Genomic DNA, 18051 nt, shown 5'->3' with positions numbered 1-18051 from the left:
TAAAATGCGCAGGAAGATTTTTCAAAAAATCTCAGAATGTTTTGAGTAAAAGATTAAAACATTTCCGAAAAACACATTAGTCCTAAAGGGAGTTTTCCAAAATCTTAATGGTTTAGTCACTGCAAAGTTATGGTGATGCCCACCTAATATAAAGTCAATAACAGTTACAGTTATTTAATGGCTTAGTGTAACTAGTTTTTCACAGTTTTAACACAATGCCGATAAAAACAGATATCTTTGTTTGAAGGCATCTTCTCTGCTAGAAATCCTTATGTGACTGAATTAAAGTAGAGACTGAATAAGAAGTTAAGTCTTTTTTAAAAGTTCGAGACCTTTCAGAGATTTTTATTGCCTCCATGTATTTACAGTCAGCTATACTTTTATACTTAATTATCATCAACTTTTATAAAATCAAATCCCTTTATCTATAAATGTCTTGCTTAGAAATCCTAGAAATAAGTTAATTAGTATATAATGAGGGCCATGAGAGTATTTCTGTAGATGGCAGCAGATAAATTATTAACAAAAGCAATATTCAATCAAATGTATTTTTATTTTTTTCTCAGAGCTTCTTTCACCTCATTCTCTGTTATAGAAGGTCAATTTAATTTCTTGATTAACTTGAATGTTTCGTCTGTCACTCTCCTCTCCAATCCAAACTCCCTTTGTTTCGTTATGATTGATTTAGCTTCAGATGCTTCAGATTTAAATGATTAGTTTAAACATTCATCTCCAGCTGGTTTTTGATAAAGACAATGACATCATCAGCATATAAGCGCTTAGCTGTAACCTTGGACCCATGTCTCACACGTGTACCAGACTAATAAGACTGTCAGAGTTCATCATTTCAATCAGTAAAGTAAATCCTTGCTTTGCTGTTCTTCAGTTGTATATAAACTGCTGAGCTCATGTCCTACAGTTCTATGCTGCTTCTACAAAAACATGCACTATGTTTATATCCATGCACTGAAGTTCTCTGCTCAACAGACTACTAATATGCATAGTAAAAAGGCCTGAAGGTTTTTATACTGGGCTTCTGTTTTGATGTGGTTGAAGGTAAAAACGTATTATTGTCACTCCCCATCTCTGCTGTGCTGAACTTGTTTGTGACATTTCTCTTTTCCTCTTTGTCCTCTACTCTCACTTTCTTCTTCTGTCTGTTCTTCTTTTATTGTTCTGCACTTATGATTAATTGCAGCCCTATAAATATGTCATGACAGTTCTCTGCTGGCTTTTTCTTCTTGGGTTCTGCTTTCAAACTTGGTTATTTACCTTCCATTAGGTGCTCCGTTGTGTTTTCTTTCTTTGTGTTATTCTCGCTCTTCCTCTTCGTAACTCCTTCTCCTGAGCCATTTACAATCTAAAATCCAAACAATTTTGATCTGTATCTTTGTGCATCTGCCTTGAACACATTTTAATGGATCGTGTCCTGTGATTTCAAAGTATACATTTGTGTTACAGTGAGCAGGAATTTATAATTTATGGTGTGTGGGACATGCACATGTGCCTGTCGTTTGTGCTCATGGTATGTTCAATGTTTCAGTGAGCTTTTTATATTTTGTAAATGTCAGATTGGTTGCTAACACAAGCTCACTGCCTGGCTGTGTGCAGCTTTTTGCAACAGCAGAACACTGCTGAGTGAAAGCTTGATCTTCAGTCTTGAAGTTGTGGTGGTTCAATTCAATTACTTATTTTGTTAATTACTTTGTATAGTGTTGTTTTTGTAAACGTTTAAAAAGAACAAAATCAGGACCAGAAATGGAAAACCTTTAGAAATTTTGATTTGAGTTAAATACAATCATAGAATGTTAACCAGAAAGCTAGCAGCATTTACATCACAACAAAATTAATGTTACAATGTTCATTTTTGATTTATTTAGTGATTTGATCAGATTTGTCACAACAACATGGGTGAGAGTTTGTATATTTGGTGTGCTCCAAATCAGGGAACTATAATGATTAAATAACCAGAGAACCGACCACCAGATTCTTTATTAATCCTGAAACATATCCTCTACAATGGTTCATATAATATCTTTGACAAAGTGTCAATTTTAAGCTTGTTTCACATATACAGTCTTTTCAAAATCAACTTTCATCGTCACTGAAAACTACTTAGTTGGGTTAAGGAAAATATTGTGGTTTGGGTTAAAATTACGACAAAGTGGTGTTACTCAAGAACGGAAGTTATGTGACAAATGAATCAAAACATTGCGGTGACCTAGGTGAGAGGGTTTTCGACCGGCTCATCCATCCCCACCTCCTCCAATCAATTTCAATAATTTAATCATTAATTACTTATTTTGTGCAAGGGCACAAAATAAAATAGACAAAAAAATGGCAGAAAATAGCCTTAAGGGATAATAAAAAAAAATCCCAGCTGACACATGCGAGTAGTAAAACTCAAACTTGAATTTGACTTAATTAACATCTGGTTATGAAAGACGTGCAGCTATCTTGGAGGAGTGACAGTGGGGTTAATCGTGTGGCATCGTCATCGTCTTTCTTCTCTGCTTCTCCTCAGAAACGTTGCCAGAGGCAGCTCCGTCTGTTTTGTTTCTGAATTGTGGCCTGAAGCAGATTTAGTCGCTGCATGTGTTTTCTCACAGTCTGCAACTGTTGGGTTTTGGGTTTGTAAATGCCTAGTTTGGTTATTCCTCCATCTCTGATCGCTGTTTTCAGCAGGAACTGTTTTAAAAAACTGATGAGAAATGCTATAATTGTCAGGCAAAAAGAGACGCTGCCATACTTCTATGATGATGATGCTTTTTGAACCAAATTCCGTCATGAACAAGAGGTCAGATATTTATTTTTTTGGCATTCAGCGACCGCTCTAAATGTGAAACATGACATTCTTCGAAACTGAAAAGATATAAAGAAGTAAGGACAGCATTACTCCAATTTCAACATGCACACATGTTTTTTGATGTGTTCATTGCTTTAGAAGAGTAAACCACAGTGCAGGATCCAATGAGCAGTTTCCTTGGTTCAGTTCTTACCTTTATACAAACATACCAGCCTTTCTAAATCCTTTGTGCACCCTTTTAAAACTTTAAAAGTTTCACTTTAAAAAACAGAGCTAATTAACACACTCACACCTCTAGCTGCATTAGATCCTCATCAGTGTGTGCCGGTCCAGCCCCGACTGTAACACCACATTATGAGAGTTTTGTTCCCCCGTGTAGCCCAAGCAGCTTTCAGCAGCACTTAACAGAAGACTCTTAGTTCTACTCTGTTTGAATAAATACACCAGGCTCATTGAAATGTATGCGCTCTCTCCCAAAAGCGTCCCATTTCCTCGCCGCTGTACACATTCATCAAAACGTCAGTTCATAGTTCTGCAGCTCACCGGCTCATAATTAAGCTCAGCCCTTTTATTTTGTCACTGGAATATTTTGTGAGAGTGAATATACCAAGGGATCAATGCTCACTGATCTCATGGCCTCTGGCTGAGCATTAGTTTGTATAAAGACAGGATTTAACTAATGTACACCTATAAAGTCCTTGCACTGCAGTTTGCTGGAAAGCATGCTGACGCTGCATGCAGATCTCTGTTGTGACTCAAAATCTATATATCTCTTAAATTGGAAGTTTATTTGCACAGAGGAAACTGATCAAGTAAGTGATCTGTTAAATGTATCAGTATGGTGTTAAAAAAAGGCTCAAATTCCTACCAGAGGAGCTGATGGGAATTGTTGAAATAGAGAAAATTGATTTGATGAGGGAAATGTGCACAAAATCGAGAATGTTGCACATTATGTTTAGCACAGAGAGCTCATGTAGCACTCATAATCGCTTGTTACCTGTGAAAAAATATGAAAATGATCCCTGTTATGTACTGTCATTGTTTTTCGCTGTATAAAAAAAGAGATGCTGCTGGGACACAGACGATAACTCATTCTGGATAAAGTCTGTCAGCTCAGCTGTCACAGTGACTGGTGGCCTGTGTGTAGCGTTCAATACTGCAGTATTGACTTGCCGTGTTATTCATCTCTATCCGTAGTGATTTATTAGAAGGCTTCTCAGCTGTGTTCGGTCATACGAGGTGGTAAATAAACAGCGTTCGGTTCAGAGAGAGAGATCCAGCTGTGCTTAACTTTAAAGCCCACAGCTGCTTCATTGATTCATGACTCTTATTCATAATGCTTTTTATAACAATCATCATAATACATTATATATACTTTTTGAGGTCAGGTACTTCAATATGCTAGATTTAATGATGTTTTTTTTCACTTTGCCAGCTCACTCATAACCAAGTTGTAATGTAAAATATCTGCCTTCGCCTCAGGGTAGTTAATGGTAATGCAATACGAATAGATTATAATAAAATGAAACTATGGGAATTATTATCAATGCAGTTGCCAGAATTTTTTGGGTGCATTGTACATTTCTGCATGGGATACATTGAATGATGAACTACAAACAAACTTCTTGTTTTAGCTTAGAAAAAAAGATCATGGTTTGATTCAAAATAAAAACATAAGACCGTAATGTTTCAAGCGCAAAAACATAACTACTGTAAATAACCATCAAATGTTATTACTGGACTTTCTTAAGTAGTGTTACATAAAAAGCAAAACAGCTTGATGTAAAACAACAATGATCCTTGCAACAAAAGTAAGTGAGTGACAAGCAATTATGAAGTATTGTGATACTTATAATATCATATGAGTAATTATATTATAAATCATTTAATAATCACTTAACTTGTAGGTGATTATAAAATGCTTTATAAAGTATTATGATTATTTTTATGAATATTTATGATTATAACTAAAATGATACAGTCCAATAGGCAGATTATAACCAGTATGTTTATTGAAAGTATTACCCAAACGTTCTTTCTGAAGGTTTTTCTGTTTCACTATGTGGAAATGTTTCTGATTTTGTTTACTTATTTTTTGGACAGCCATAATCATGAAATGTGAAAGAAAAAAAATATTCACAAAGTCTGATTCTAGCAGCAAGGACACAGTTCTTTTGACCATTTCAATGACAGAATGTTTAAAGTTTACTTTTATATTTATGCAATACATAAAAAGACTTTCAAAAGGTAGAACAGCAGTTGAATATCAATATAGCAATAAAATCTCTCTGTATTCCTTTTTTTTTTTGTCCAAGCTTCTTTTAAAAGTCTTCAAACACACAACGTTTCTGAAATGTTCTGGTTTGTGAGTAGGTCCAGAGGTTGCGCATTAAGCTCGTGTGTTGACTGTCTGTGCGTATCGTCTCAATCATTTAAGCCGAGCGGAATGAAATGAAATTCCCGAAACAATTACGGCAGTCTGTCATCTGATAAGAGTCGTCAATGTCTTCCAACAAAATTAGATTTAGAGCCGTAATGCAGGAGCAGACAGCAGATGATTAGGTGATATTGCCTTAGGGAGCTGTCTGGAATGATCTAACACAGGAACCTGCACTGTAAAAAGTACAAAAAAAGTCTTTCAGGGAACTTTTAGCAGCTTCTCGGGTCATAAAAACTGTACAGATCCCTTAAAGAAGGCGACCGGAGTCCTGAGGATACGCACTGAAAAAGAAGACGAGCTCAGTGAACCATTACTGATTCTGGAGATCACACAGGGGAACTCCCTAAAGATTCTTGCAGTGCTGCAGACATGAAGGGCAAACATTATCGATGTGAAGGATCTTACATGCTGGTAAAGCTACCTGTAATTTAAACAAAATAAAATACCTAAAGGCTTTCAATTCTTTGCTCATCTTTGGAGTATAAAAGAAAGTTTAGACCTTATCAAAACCTTATTCTTATAACTTTGTCCTTCATCAAACTTTTCTGACTTCAGATAAATGACCAGTGTAAACATGATGAATGCCACATGTGCGTAGTTAAATGTGCATTCATTAGAATTGTATAAAAGCATAACTAACGTCAAAATATCACCATATTAGGCTGCGTGTCCTGCCACATATATGTCCTATATTGAAGTGCTGCTTTCAGGGTTTCATCATCAAAATCTATAATTTTCAACAGCAGAATTAAGAAACCATTAAGAAACCAGACAACACCGTGGTAGCCCCGCCCTAAAGCATCCCTGCTTTATGGTCTGTTTGACTCTAAATGGAGCATCATTCACTAAATGAACATCATGCTGTATTGAAGAAGACTTGAAACTAGAGATTGAGACCATAAACTCATGTTTACAATGTTTACTGAGGGAATAAATCAAGAGAGAAGTAGAGTCATTTTCTCATAGACTTCTATACAAGCAGAGGAGTCGCCCCCTGATGGACAGTAGAGAGAATGCAGGTTTAACTCACTTTTCAGAACCGCAGGTTACCGCATGATGAAATCTAACAAAATACAGTAATAAATTGTCATAGAACATTTTGTTGATATTTTAAATATCAACATTTTACAAATACCTTCATATACAAATGAAAACTAGCAGTATATAAGCATAATATTTAAGAGTCAGGGTTGCAATGCAGGACCAGTATATGTATCATTAATGACTAAATACATTTGACTTTACCTTGATTTCCCCGTCTCTCTCTCTCCCTCTCTCTCCCTCTTTCTGACATGTTCAAACATCAGTCTGCTGATCAATGATGATGAACTCCTCCTCCCTCTTTCCCTCTTTCTGTCTGTATCCTTCCCTCTCTGTAGTCTCTCCACATGCCAAGTATCCGTCTGACAGATCAATGATGATTGATGACTGAACACATCTCCATGTCTCCATCTCTGTCTGTCTCCCTTTCTCTTGACTCCTTTTTTCCCAACACGGACAAAGTTTCAAACAATATCTAATTCATATTTAATGACCGAGTGCATTTAGCTCCGTCTTTACCTCCTTCTGTGGGCAGTGAACCAGCAGCATTTCCTTTCATTTATTTATGCCGTTCCACCTCTTTGTCCGTTCCCTTAAGTGTTAATCATGTGTTATCACTGACTTTTTTAGATCTTTATCAGTTCGTGCTGAGATGTGATCCCCAGCTGGAAACTGGAACAGTTTAGAGACACGGAAAACTGCCGTTACTGCCAGTTCATGAGGAGTGAACTCCGATACGGTGCACTAATTTGTTCCTAGAGAGAGAAGGAGATGGAGGAGGTGGAATTCTTTCCTTGATTAAAACATTAGAAAATAATAAGTTTTCTCCATATTCTTTGTAATAAAATATTGTATAAATCAGAATGAAACTGTTTGGTGTATGTAAGAGCTACTGAAGTGGAGATTTCTGGATCAGAGTCTGAGAAAAAACTCATTTAGAGAAAACGGCCTTTAAAGATATGTTTTGTACATTACATACATTTTGAAGACACTACAGGTGAATAGGGTAAAACAATTAACTTCTACAGTTGATTACTTACATTAAGACTATTATTTTTTGTATTACAAGTTTTCTGAAATGTTATGTTAAGTATGCAAATAAGGGAATATCTAATGGTAAGTTTGGGTAAATTTAGGAGAAATCTACAGACGCAAATAGACAAATTATTAAAAAATGCACCTTAATGTCTATTTTTGATGTTTTCTTTCCTCTAGTCTGAAATAAGTCATGTTTTGGAAGCAAAATCTCTAAAAATCAAATTTAGGTTTCAACTTTCTCCTCCTCCTCCCTCCTTCATCTATTATCTCCACGTCTTCATCTCACTCTTCCTCCTCCTTCCACTCGTCCTGCAGGCCGGAGTTCTCCCGACAGCCAGCACCTGGTGTCTCTGGGCAGCCTGTTAGACGACCAACACTGGCACCACGTCGCCGTCGAGCATCACAGCACTCACCTCAACCTCACCGTGGACAAGAGCACACTGTGGGTGCAGATCCCACCGAGACTCACCCACTGGGACCATGACCAGGTGAATGTGTGTGTAGGTGTGGGGAGCACACAGAACCAATAAAAACCCACTTACAGTCTCACCTGCTCATGTTTTATTGTTTAATAATTGTCTTGTTTCCCAGATGAGTGTGGGAGCAGACTTGACCCTCGGCTCTCGGAGGTCAGTCGGGTTTAACAGAAATTTCCACGGCTGTTTGGAAAACTTGGTTTACAACGGCGTGAACATGGTGGACCTCGCTAAGAAGAAAGACCAGCGGGTCACTGTGAAGGTAAAGTGGCTAACGATGTGATAATGAGAAGCGTATTTGTGTGTTTGTGTTTGTTTGTTTCCACATGTGCACTGTAGACACGCTAGACATAATACAGTATGTGTTTGGTAAATGCCACAAGGGCCCTACGTTTGGATCCACTGGTGAATCTGATTAACGTAGCCTCACAAAATGGTTTGTAAGATATCCTTAGAAAAGAAACTCTTCATTTTTCGTGCTTTTTCCTATAAAAGTCCAGCAACATTTATTAATGATCTCTCATTACATGCATACTGTCTTTTGTAAATAAACTTCCCTTTTCACAATTTAAATTTAGGAAAAGATCGTCGTTTGGGTGAAAATAACTACGGAATTGCTGTTACTGAAATATGTACGTTACGTACCAAATAAATCAACATGTACATACAAATATAGGACAAACCGCTGTTTGTTTGTTGTTTTTGCAACCAGAGGAGTCGCCCCCTGCTGGTCAGTAGAGAGAATGCAAGTTTTAAGACATTTCCACATTGGCTTCATTCAGCAAAAGCGGAGGTTGTCACCTGGTGGAAACCGACACGCCGTCCCTGACACTTCAAAACTGATACTAGATGGTAAACATAGTTTGAAGCTTGTGGACACTGACCAAGTGTCGTTATATGACAAGTTGAGAGTTAGAATGTTTGGGTTTTGCTGATGAGGTGTTCATGAGCAGTATCATGATACAAAGAAATTGATTTATAGTGAGGGAGTTAAGTACACAATATATATGTCGGAAACGTAATTTATGAAAAAGTAAAATGTTATCTTCAAGCGGGAAATACACCCTCAATTAAATCCCTTTTTACTGTAAATGAGAATGCATGTTTGTGTGTGTGCTTATGCACAACACCGCTGAACCTCATGTTGCACTCTTCGCTTTAACTTCCCCACAAAGAGCTTTCACATTTGTTTAAGTGTGCGTGTGTTGTCTACTCTGCTAAAAATAGAAACCCAGTCGGAAGCCTGGGATGTAACACATCACTGTTGGTGCCTTGGCAGAGGATTTACTGCAATTACCACTTTCTCAAAACTGAGCCTGCATACAGAGATGACCCACTGCTCCCAGTCCCTTATTCCTCTGCCCTCATGTCTTCCTGTCTCTCTCCTCCCCGATACTTCCTCTATGACCTTAGAAAGCTGCTGGTGACATTGGTGCCCTCAGTTCAATCTCCTGGTGCTATTCTAAGTGTTGCCATTATCATTATGGTAATACTCTGATGCTCTTTAAGGAGTTGCTGATGAGATCTCGGTGCATCAGGGCGCCGCCACGCAGCCCTGGATATTAATTCAAATTCATGCGTTATCGTGTTTTCCCTCTTTTGTGGTAATAACTTTATCTCCCTCCGTATCTTTGCCCCCACCCCTCTCCTCCTCTCCATCCACTTCAGGGCAATGTGACCTTTTCTTGTGCTGAACCCGTTTTTGTTGCCATGACGTTCACCAGCCCTCAGAGCTTCCTCCGGTTGCCAGGGGTGACGGAAGCGTCATCGTTGGGCACGTCGGTGGGGCTTCAGTTTCGGACGTGGAACAAGGCGGGGCTGCTGCTGACCTTCGACCTCCCGGAGCAAGAGGGTTCGGTGTGGCTGTTTCTGAGCAAAGCCAGGCTCCACCTGCAGATCCACAAGTCTGGCAGGGCGCCGCTGGAGCTCAACGCAGGTCAGTGTGACCCCAAACCTCCAACTTAAACCCTCATGTCCTCACCTCAAGGGTCTCCATTTAAAAAAATTATAAATAAACAAAAAAATTATAAATAAAGCAAGGCAATATAACAACAGAAAGCCCAACAAAAGCAAAACAAACCAAGGTAAAATTTAAACACTGATAAAGCACTATAGATGACAATAAGATCAATCAATTTTTTTTAATTACAATTAAATAAAATGTATTTAATTTTATTTAATTTATTTAATATATTTAATTTATTTTAATAAAATACAAAGTTGCAAAGAATCTTATTTTTTTTTTTCAAATTAAATTTAATGACGACATCACATAAAATATTTTAAAAAGATCACTGTGCAGTTACATTACGGTCCAGTTAACGTTCCAATATTCACAGCCCAGATGCACCAGAGCAGAAACTGACTTTATTTTGAAGGATGTAATTTCTTTTTTTTTCTGTCAGTAGCTTCTTGCGGTAAACTGAACACTTGGCACAATACTGGTTACTTTATAAATTCACTATAAGACACAGAGCTGACACAGGAAAAACACAAAACACATTTGCACACATTACCAGAAACTATAAAACTATGAAATAAAATGTCAATCCTGAAACCTGAAGACCAAAAAGGATCCATTTGGCCGTCTTGCTGTAGAGTCTTTGAGCCAGAGACTGATTCACTTCCAGCTTAAAGAGCATTGATTTGTGCCTGTGACCCTAATCAATAAGCGAATGACTTAAATTCTAATCTTAACCTTTATGAAATGAAAATCCAGACAGTCAATACATGTGTCTTTCATGTCCTCAGGCTCAGCTCTGAATGACGGTCAGTGGCACTCTGTGGAGCTCATCTCCAGACGAGGACATCTGTCTGTCTCCGTGGACGGAGGTGACGGAGCCACAGCTCACGCCAGTCCTCCGTTTCTTATTACCACCGGGGGTCAACTTTTCTTCGGTGGTAAGCGATGGATAAATAAGTGAATATAAGCACACAATCCTATGATCAAATGTTACATTACATTACAGTCATTTAGCAGACGCTTTTATCCAAAGCGACTTACAGTCAGTAGTATGTTACATATCATTCACCCATTCACACACTGATGACAGGCTACCATCAAGGTGCCACCATCAGACTCTAACTAACATTCATGCAACATCCAGTCCACACCGATGGCAAGCCTTCGGGAGCAACTTGGGGTTAAGTGTCTTGCCCAAGGACACATCGACTGCCGAAGCAGGGTATCGAACCACCGACCCTCTGATTGGAGAACTACCTTGCTCTCCACTACGCCACAGCCGCAATATGCAAGAATTATTGCAGACTTTTAAATGTTTTCCTCTGTTTGCTTCCTCTCCTTGTGTTCAGGTTGCCCCGCTGACGGGAGCAGCCACGAGTGTATGAACCCCTACAAGGCTTTCCAGGGCTGCATGCGCCTGCTGACGGTGCACAACCAGCCGGTGGACTTGATCCCGGTGCAGCAAAGGCTCATGGGAAACTACAGTCACCTGCAGATTGACATGTGTGGCATCATCGACAGGTCAGACCATTTGTTTGATGGGGGAAGTCGACCAAAGCAAAGGATTTGCTGAAAGCTAAACTGGATCTTACCTTGATTATGAAAGTTTGGTTATTATATGTAACACCAAATTGTGTGTGTTAGAAAGCATCATCAGAAAAGAGCCCCAGTAAATCCTTCTTAAAGCTCTGTGACTGGTTTCCTGTGAAACAGTGTTACACATGGATTATTAGACAGCGGTGGATTGGATACAGAGGGAATTATGACAACAGTGTCCCGCAGTCTCCCAGAATGTTTCCTCGCGAAGAAAACAATCCAGTTATTGTTTTGTCTTTCTAGCAGCATATGAGGCGTGCGGTATAGCTTCCTCTCTCTCCGCTGAAATGTGGTTCTGCTTTCCTCAAAATGTGATTTATTTGTGAGAATCAGAGTCAGTTGGCTCTGTACCTCAGCGTGGGATTGAGTTTTGGAAAAAATGTTCAGAAGTGTCAGAGAAAGAGAGCACTGTTAGATTCCACTAACCCTGTTCTCCCTGTTTGCTTTCTGCGTCTGCTGTTCGGATTGTTGTTGCCAGATGATGGTCATCATTATCATCATCTTGCTTATGTTGATTGTTTTTTTATGTTTTCTGGACTCCAACGCTCTTGGAGGCCGACTCTTCCCTTAGGGGGAAAAACTGTTTTAAAGTGTTATGAATAACAGCTAGAGCTTTATGGTGAGGGGAATCTCCTGAGCTGAGATTAGAAACACTAAATGTCTTAATGTATTTAGATTACTTTAGATTAAAAACACTTCAACAAATGAAGCTGCTGGTGCGTTATGGTTCTTTTTTTTAATGTTAAATGCATCTGTTTGGGATAAGAGGCCTTTACAAACCTGGGGCGTGATGAATAAACAACGTTAAAATGCTAAATACTTGCCTGCAGATATTATATGTCTAGGGCTTTTATTGTGAAAGGATAGAACAGGAAAAAGTTTGCCAACTTGGTTTGGACTACAGAGCCTCAGTGTTAATATAAATATGAATATAAACAAAGGCGCAACAAGTTCCACAGCGTGATTAGTTGATGCTTTTTTGCACAACATAAAAATTATATTATATTATATATTTAGACGTAAAAAGCAATAAAAGACATTTGAAACCTGGTGCGTTGCTTTTAAGGGGCAATATTTCATGATATAACGATATTAGAGCCGTATACATGAATGCCAAGCACTAAAACGCTGCTGAACCAACACAGATATTGTACACTGAAAAAAAATCCGTTACCACCGTTGGACAGAATCATTATTATAGACATTTCCGTATCATCAAGTGCTGGAGGGACCTCGGCCTCTAATATGCATGTTTTCACAGGAAATGTCAAGCAGAGCTCCGCTGTGTCACTTTAATGTTGTGTTGTGTTTGAGCAACAACACGTCGCTCTCAGAACATGATATGAGACCGTTTTTTCCCGAATCATTAGAGCCGACTGGTACACGGCGTGCATATTATCCTCCGAGCCGCCGTTGTTTCAATGAAATGTCAACTTGAAAAATTGATTTTCACTTCTCACAACCCCTCACCTCCAACCTGCAGTGTGCTTTCCTGAAAATAAGCGCTGCTCGACTGATCATATGCACACTGAATCTATCAGAGAACTCGGAGGGGGAAAAAGACACTTGTTCTGCAAGATGCACTTATGCATATTTGCAGATAAGCAAAGCAACAATGGACTCCCGGAATTTAAAATGCACGTATTTAAAAGCACAAAGTACCCACCTGCCTCCATCCACGCTTACTTTTTGAGATAAAAAGAAAAGCAAAGACATTTGTGCTAAAAAAATAACTTAAACATCTTGCCTGCTGAGTAAGACTTTTGCTAACCGACTAAAAGATTAAAAATACATGCTGCTCGCCCGCTCTCTTTTCTCTTTCTGTCTCTCTGCAGTCACAATTCGCTGACCTCATTTCTTTTCCAAATATGTTTACCCGGTCGCCGCTGAGCTCCATTCATCCAAACTCTCATCCCCTTTGTTGCTCCCTCGCTCCTTCCTCTCCGTCGATCCATCTCTCAACCTTAATTCCTCTTCCTGGATTTCTCTCTCCCTCTCTCTCTCTCTTTCTCAGCAGCATCTTCATCATTTTGTCTCTTTCCTCTCATTGTTTCTCCTCTCCTAACCCTTTCTTATTCTTTTATTTTCACGTCCTTGTTGTGCTCGCCGCCCCGAGCTCAGTCCTGACACTGGGAAGGAAAAAGTCTAGATTTAAAGCAGCAGAGTATTTTCCAATCAGATAAATTCCTTCTTGTAAGCAAGGACAAAAGCTACTCTCAAGTCTTGGCCCTCATCTGAATGTGTGTGCGTTGTTTACAGAGCTTCGCTCCATTCAGGGTTGTCGGAAAGATGCTTCAGATGACAGGAGCATTGTTGGACAACCTTCGCCACAGCTGTTATTGGTGTAGGGTTACGTTTCTGATTACACTTCACATTTTTTCCCCACATGAAGTTACAATCCAGGGCACTGACTGCTGTTGTTGAAGGTGCAACAAGACATAATTGTGTTTGGGGGGGGGGGTGTTGGGTCTAACAAACAGCGCTCTTTGCTGCACCTCCGTGGTCAATTTAACCAAAACGAGGATATTTTCGTAAATCTAACTTCAGTAGTTTTGTTTCCCAAACCTAACTGAGTTGTTCCTGTGAAAACAAAAGTTTCTTTTGAAAAACACAAAAAGCGGAAATTGTAACTGTTTGCTGGACTTTCGCAGGAAGATGCACAAAAATGAAAAAACTGTTAGTAAGATATCATACGAATCGTTGTATGATACGAGGATACGCTGACCATCCTGTAAATTACAGTCGGTGTGCATTTTCTACCGTATGAGAGAAAACAATTCCATTGCTTTAGATTTAAATCCCTGATCCTTCTCCATAAAAACAAAGAGGAACATGAACCTACCCATAAATAGTTCATCCTACGGGCCATTCGCTCAGCACAGTCATAAAGTATACTAACGCCTTTGGAAAGAAGGAATAAAGGAAGGAAGGAGGAAGAGCATTTTCGATTTACTCCTCCTGTCTACAGTTTACTAGTCAATCCACATATTCATGCAGTCAAATGCACCAAACGTTTAAAAGCAGGTTATATTATTATTAACAAATTACTTGTGAAGATAAAAAACACCACTGAAAGAAAACTCTGTCTACTTATAGCTCTGTATTGCTTATGCCTTTGTTCCATTTGTGACTGTTGTTGTCCAAAAACTGTTAAAAACTCATAAAAAAAAGCCGTACCGTTGCAGTTGGTGACATATACTTTTATTAGGGTGATAAATGAGGTGGTGCAGCCAGAAAAGAAGAATAGTTTGGATATTAGAGTTATGGTATTTAGGTTAGGGCTGCCTTTACTTTTATCTTCTGTGATCTCGGTTCAACTTCCACTTACAGAGGAAAAACTTTTATTGGATGTTTTTGCTTGCGTTGATGTTAAGCAGATTAACTTTGGTGTCTTATTTTGTGCTCTTTTCATCTAATTCTTTACCAGCCTTAAAGCAACGGTGGTTTAGTTTGTGAGTCTGTGTGTGGAGACACAGACTGTAACAGAAACTACCACAGAGGAGATTAGATGACTTTTCCAGGTGTATATATATACTGTATGTCTGTCAGCCGTTGACACTAACTGCCCGTTATTGATGATCCATGTTGGCAGATACAGATCCCTTTCTTGCTTGATTATAGCAGCTGGTCTACAAAGATCCAGACTATTCTTTTTGCCATTGTCCAAAAATGTATTTCAACCGCTCTGAAGTCAGTGTAAACCATCAAAAATTCTAAATGTATTACTTTTACGTTGTTACAGTCATCTATAGTTGTTTTTACTGCTTCATAAAAACACACAATTCAAATGATAAGGAAATAAAAGATTGTGTTTTCATTGATTAAAACAAATCCTGTCATTAGTTTTAATTTGTAATTTAAGCAGCTTAGAGCTAGTGATAATAAGTTAAACAGGTCATAATTCATATTAATGTGAAAACGTCTCCTTCAAACAACTCCGTTTATTCAAATTTCTCACCAAAAATGTATTTAACAAGGTTACATTTGACCACATCATAACGTAATAATTTACCTTCCCCCAAAAATAAATTTTCACTAAACAGAGCCTGAACGCATCATAATGTAACCTCCGTCCGTTAGCCATTAGCGGTGCTGCTAACGTTACTCACTCCCCTCCTGTTGATTTAAACACTGATTGGTTGTTTACATGTAACATTATCAGATATCGGCGACTAGAAAAGCATAAATGCAGATGTCCTGATTACATATTTTACTGAATATTGTCGGATAACGATCCTCAATAAAACTTGACTTCACACTGTGTTGGTTGAAGTTTAACTGTGTAATTAATCAGCGGCTCACATGCGTCTCTCTCGGCCTCTCAGGTGTTCTCAGAGTCACTGTGAACATGGAGGCAGCTGCAGTCAATCATGGAGCACCTTCCACTGCAACTGCTCCGGCACCGGCTACAGCGGAGCCACCTGTCACAGCTGTAAGGTCACCGAGCTCTGTTAAAGGTCACACACACACACACACACACACACACACACACACACACACACACACACACAGTATGCACTCTGTGTTTGTTTGCACTTGTTCACATGTTTCCTGTAATGAGACAACCTGCTGCTTTAAAGTTGAAGTCCCTGCAGACGTTGTGGCAGAAGGTCAGGCCTATTTCCTGCAATCACCATTGTGTGAGCGTCGGGAAGTCTCAGTCGTCTCAGGGGAAGAGATTTAGACGAGTAGGAACAAGGGAGGAAGATAAAGAAAACTACAAAGATTAAAAATAGTTATATAAAGTATATAAATAAGAGAGAACCTTGTGTGGATCTACAGGAAAAGTAGTAATTAATTAGGAATCAGATTCTTTAGAGAAAGGTGTTGTTAGTTATTTTTTACCATCTTCACCTTTTAAACAAAGTACGACTGCATGTTTGTATTTACGTGTGCATGAGCTTATCTTTTACTTTGAAAAAGCAAAGCTCAAATAAAATGCTTTTGTTTTATTCTAAAGAACAAAGAGCTCCTTTGACAAGCAAAGACGTTGTCACAATAGTTAGGCGTCTTCCTTCCGTTCAGAAAACAACAAAGTCTTAAACCAATAAGACATCCACGTTCAGATAAATAAACATACTCCTTTAATTTACAGCTATATCTATTTGTTTGCTATCAGTATAAACGCCAAAGTATATTATTTAAGAAATCATATATCATTTTATATATCACATTAAAAAAAAACTATACATAGTTGCACAGTATAAACTTCAGCTATAGCTATTAGAAAAGCAATTTACAGTTTTGATATTGGAAAAAACTACCTCTGTTTAAAAGAATATAAATTGCATTACAGCTTTGAATTTAATATTTTGTACAAAGCCTTGTACTTTGTATATTAATTGTGGAGAGGAGTTTCATGGTGGATCTGGAAACTTTTTAACAACCCAGTGGCCAGAAAAAACGCACAATGCGACCTGGTTGAGACAACATTTTACTTGGTTAAAGTTTGAAAAAACGTCATGGTTTGTGTTTAAATAACGTAACAACAAAACCTTACAACCTTGACAACGTAACTAACAAAAATAATGTCAATGTTAACTTTTGGCTTCAAAAGGGACACGAACAGTGGCCTCCTGGGTGAAAGTCATTGTTTGACACATGAACCAAATAGTGGACTTTTTTGCAATTTATACTTATTATTATACTTATATTATTCCATGTGACTTTAAGTAACAGGCGCTCCATATACTTCGTCACTGCCTTTCTCTAATGTCTCTTTTTATACCTTATACACTTGCTAACCTGAATAAAATAAATCCATATTCAATTTATCCCTGGTTTGCAGAAACGGAAAAAGGCCCAAAAAAAGAGAATCCTGGCCACTGGGCTGTTTTCTCAAACCAAAAGCAGACAAAAAAAAGCGTGACATTTATGATGATGATGCCGTGTCTTTCTCCTCAGCGATACACGAGCAGTCCTGTGAGGAATACAAACACCAAGGCAACACGTCGGGCTATTATTACATCGACGTGGACGGCAGCGGACCCATCAGGCCACAGCTGATGTTCTGCAACATGACAGGTAGCTGACACACACACACACACATCAAACAGACACACACACACACACTGCTGTCCACTTTCATCCGGCCTCTGTTTCTGTCCTGCTGAGTTACACACAAATAGAAAAGAACAATAAGAAACATGCAGTATGTTTATCTCTCTTTCTCCCCACCAGAGGACAAAACCTGGATGGTGATCCAGCACAACAACACGGATCTGACGAGAGTCCGAGCGTTGCCGGGGAAGAACCAGCACTCGGCCCACTTTGAATACGCGTCCGAGGAGGAGCAGCTGGCCGCCGTCGTTAGCCAATCAGAGCACTGCGAGCAGGAACTGACCTACCACTGCAGGAAGTCACGCCTCCTCAACACACCGGGTAAAGCTGGATGATATTCTGAGACGTCACATAGAGATTATTTAAGACTTTGTTGGCTCATGAAAAACGTGGACGATAAAAAGTCTGCTGCTGTCTTGAAGCATCATATCCTCATTTAACATGCAGAGGTGCCAGTATTGTCAGTCCAACAAAGTATTCTACAAGACAAGCATTATTAATGTAAGATGCCATAAACTGTTCATTGTAAAGGCAAAATTTTAGTCCTACTTCTGTTTAGTCAAACTGAATTTGCCTGATTTTTTTTGTGCGAGGATTGCAGCTTTTGTGCATTTTCATGCATTTCAGTATC

The 18051-nt window shown here is 38.8% G+C and overlaps 1 protein-coding gene across 1 annotated transcript in view; it reads left to right on the top strand.

Annotated features, from left to right (window-relative positions):
- LOC129092700 (contactin-associated protein-like 4) overlaps positions 1-18051 on the top strand; it is a 74682-nt gene that overhangs the window by 36172 nt on the left and 20459 nt on the right. Inside the window, exons 6-13 of the mRNA XM_054600718.1 lie at positions 7641-7813; positions 7917-8063; positions 9470-9737; positions 10553-10702; positions 11114-11285; positions 15686-15792; positions 17265-17384; positions 17541-17741. Coding sequence (XP_054456693.1) covers positions 7641-7813; positions 7917-8063; positions 9470-9737; positions 10553-10702; positions 11114-11285; positions 15686-15792; positions 17265-17384; positions 17541-17741 — 1338 coding nt within the window. The remainder of the gene's footprint in view (positions 1-7640; positions 7814-7916; positions 8064-9469; positions 9738-10552; positions 10703-11113; positions 11286-15685; positions 15793-17264; positions 17385-17540; positions 17742-18051) is intronic.

This window comes from Anoplopoma fimbria, chromosome 6, assembly GCF_027596085.1.
Source record: "Anoplopoma fimbria isolate UVic2021 breed Golden Eagle Sablefish chromosome 6, Afim_UVic_2022, whole genome shotgun sequence".
Taxonomy (NCBI): Eukaryota; Metazoa; Chordata; class Actinopteri; order Perciformes; family Anoplopomatidae; genus Anoplopoma; species Anoplopoma fimbria.
Note: the sequence above shows the minus strand (reverse complement) of the source record. Positions and strands in the feature narration are given on the sequence as shown.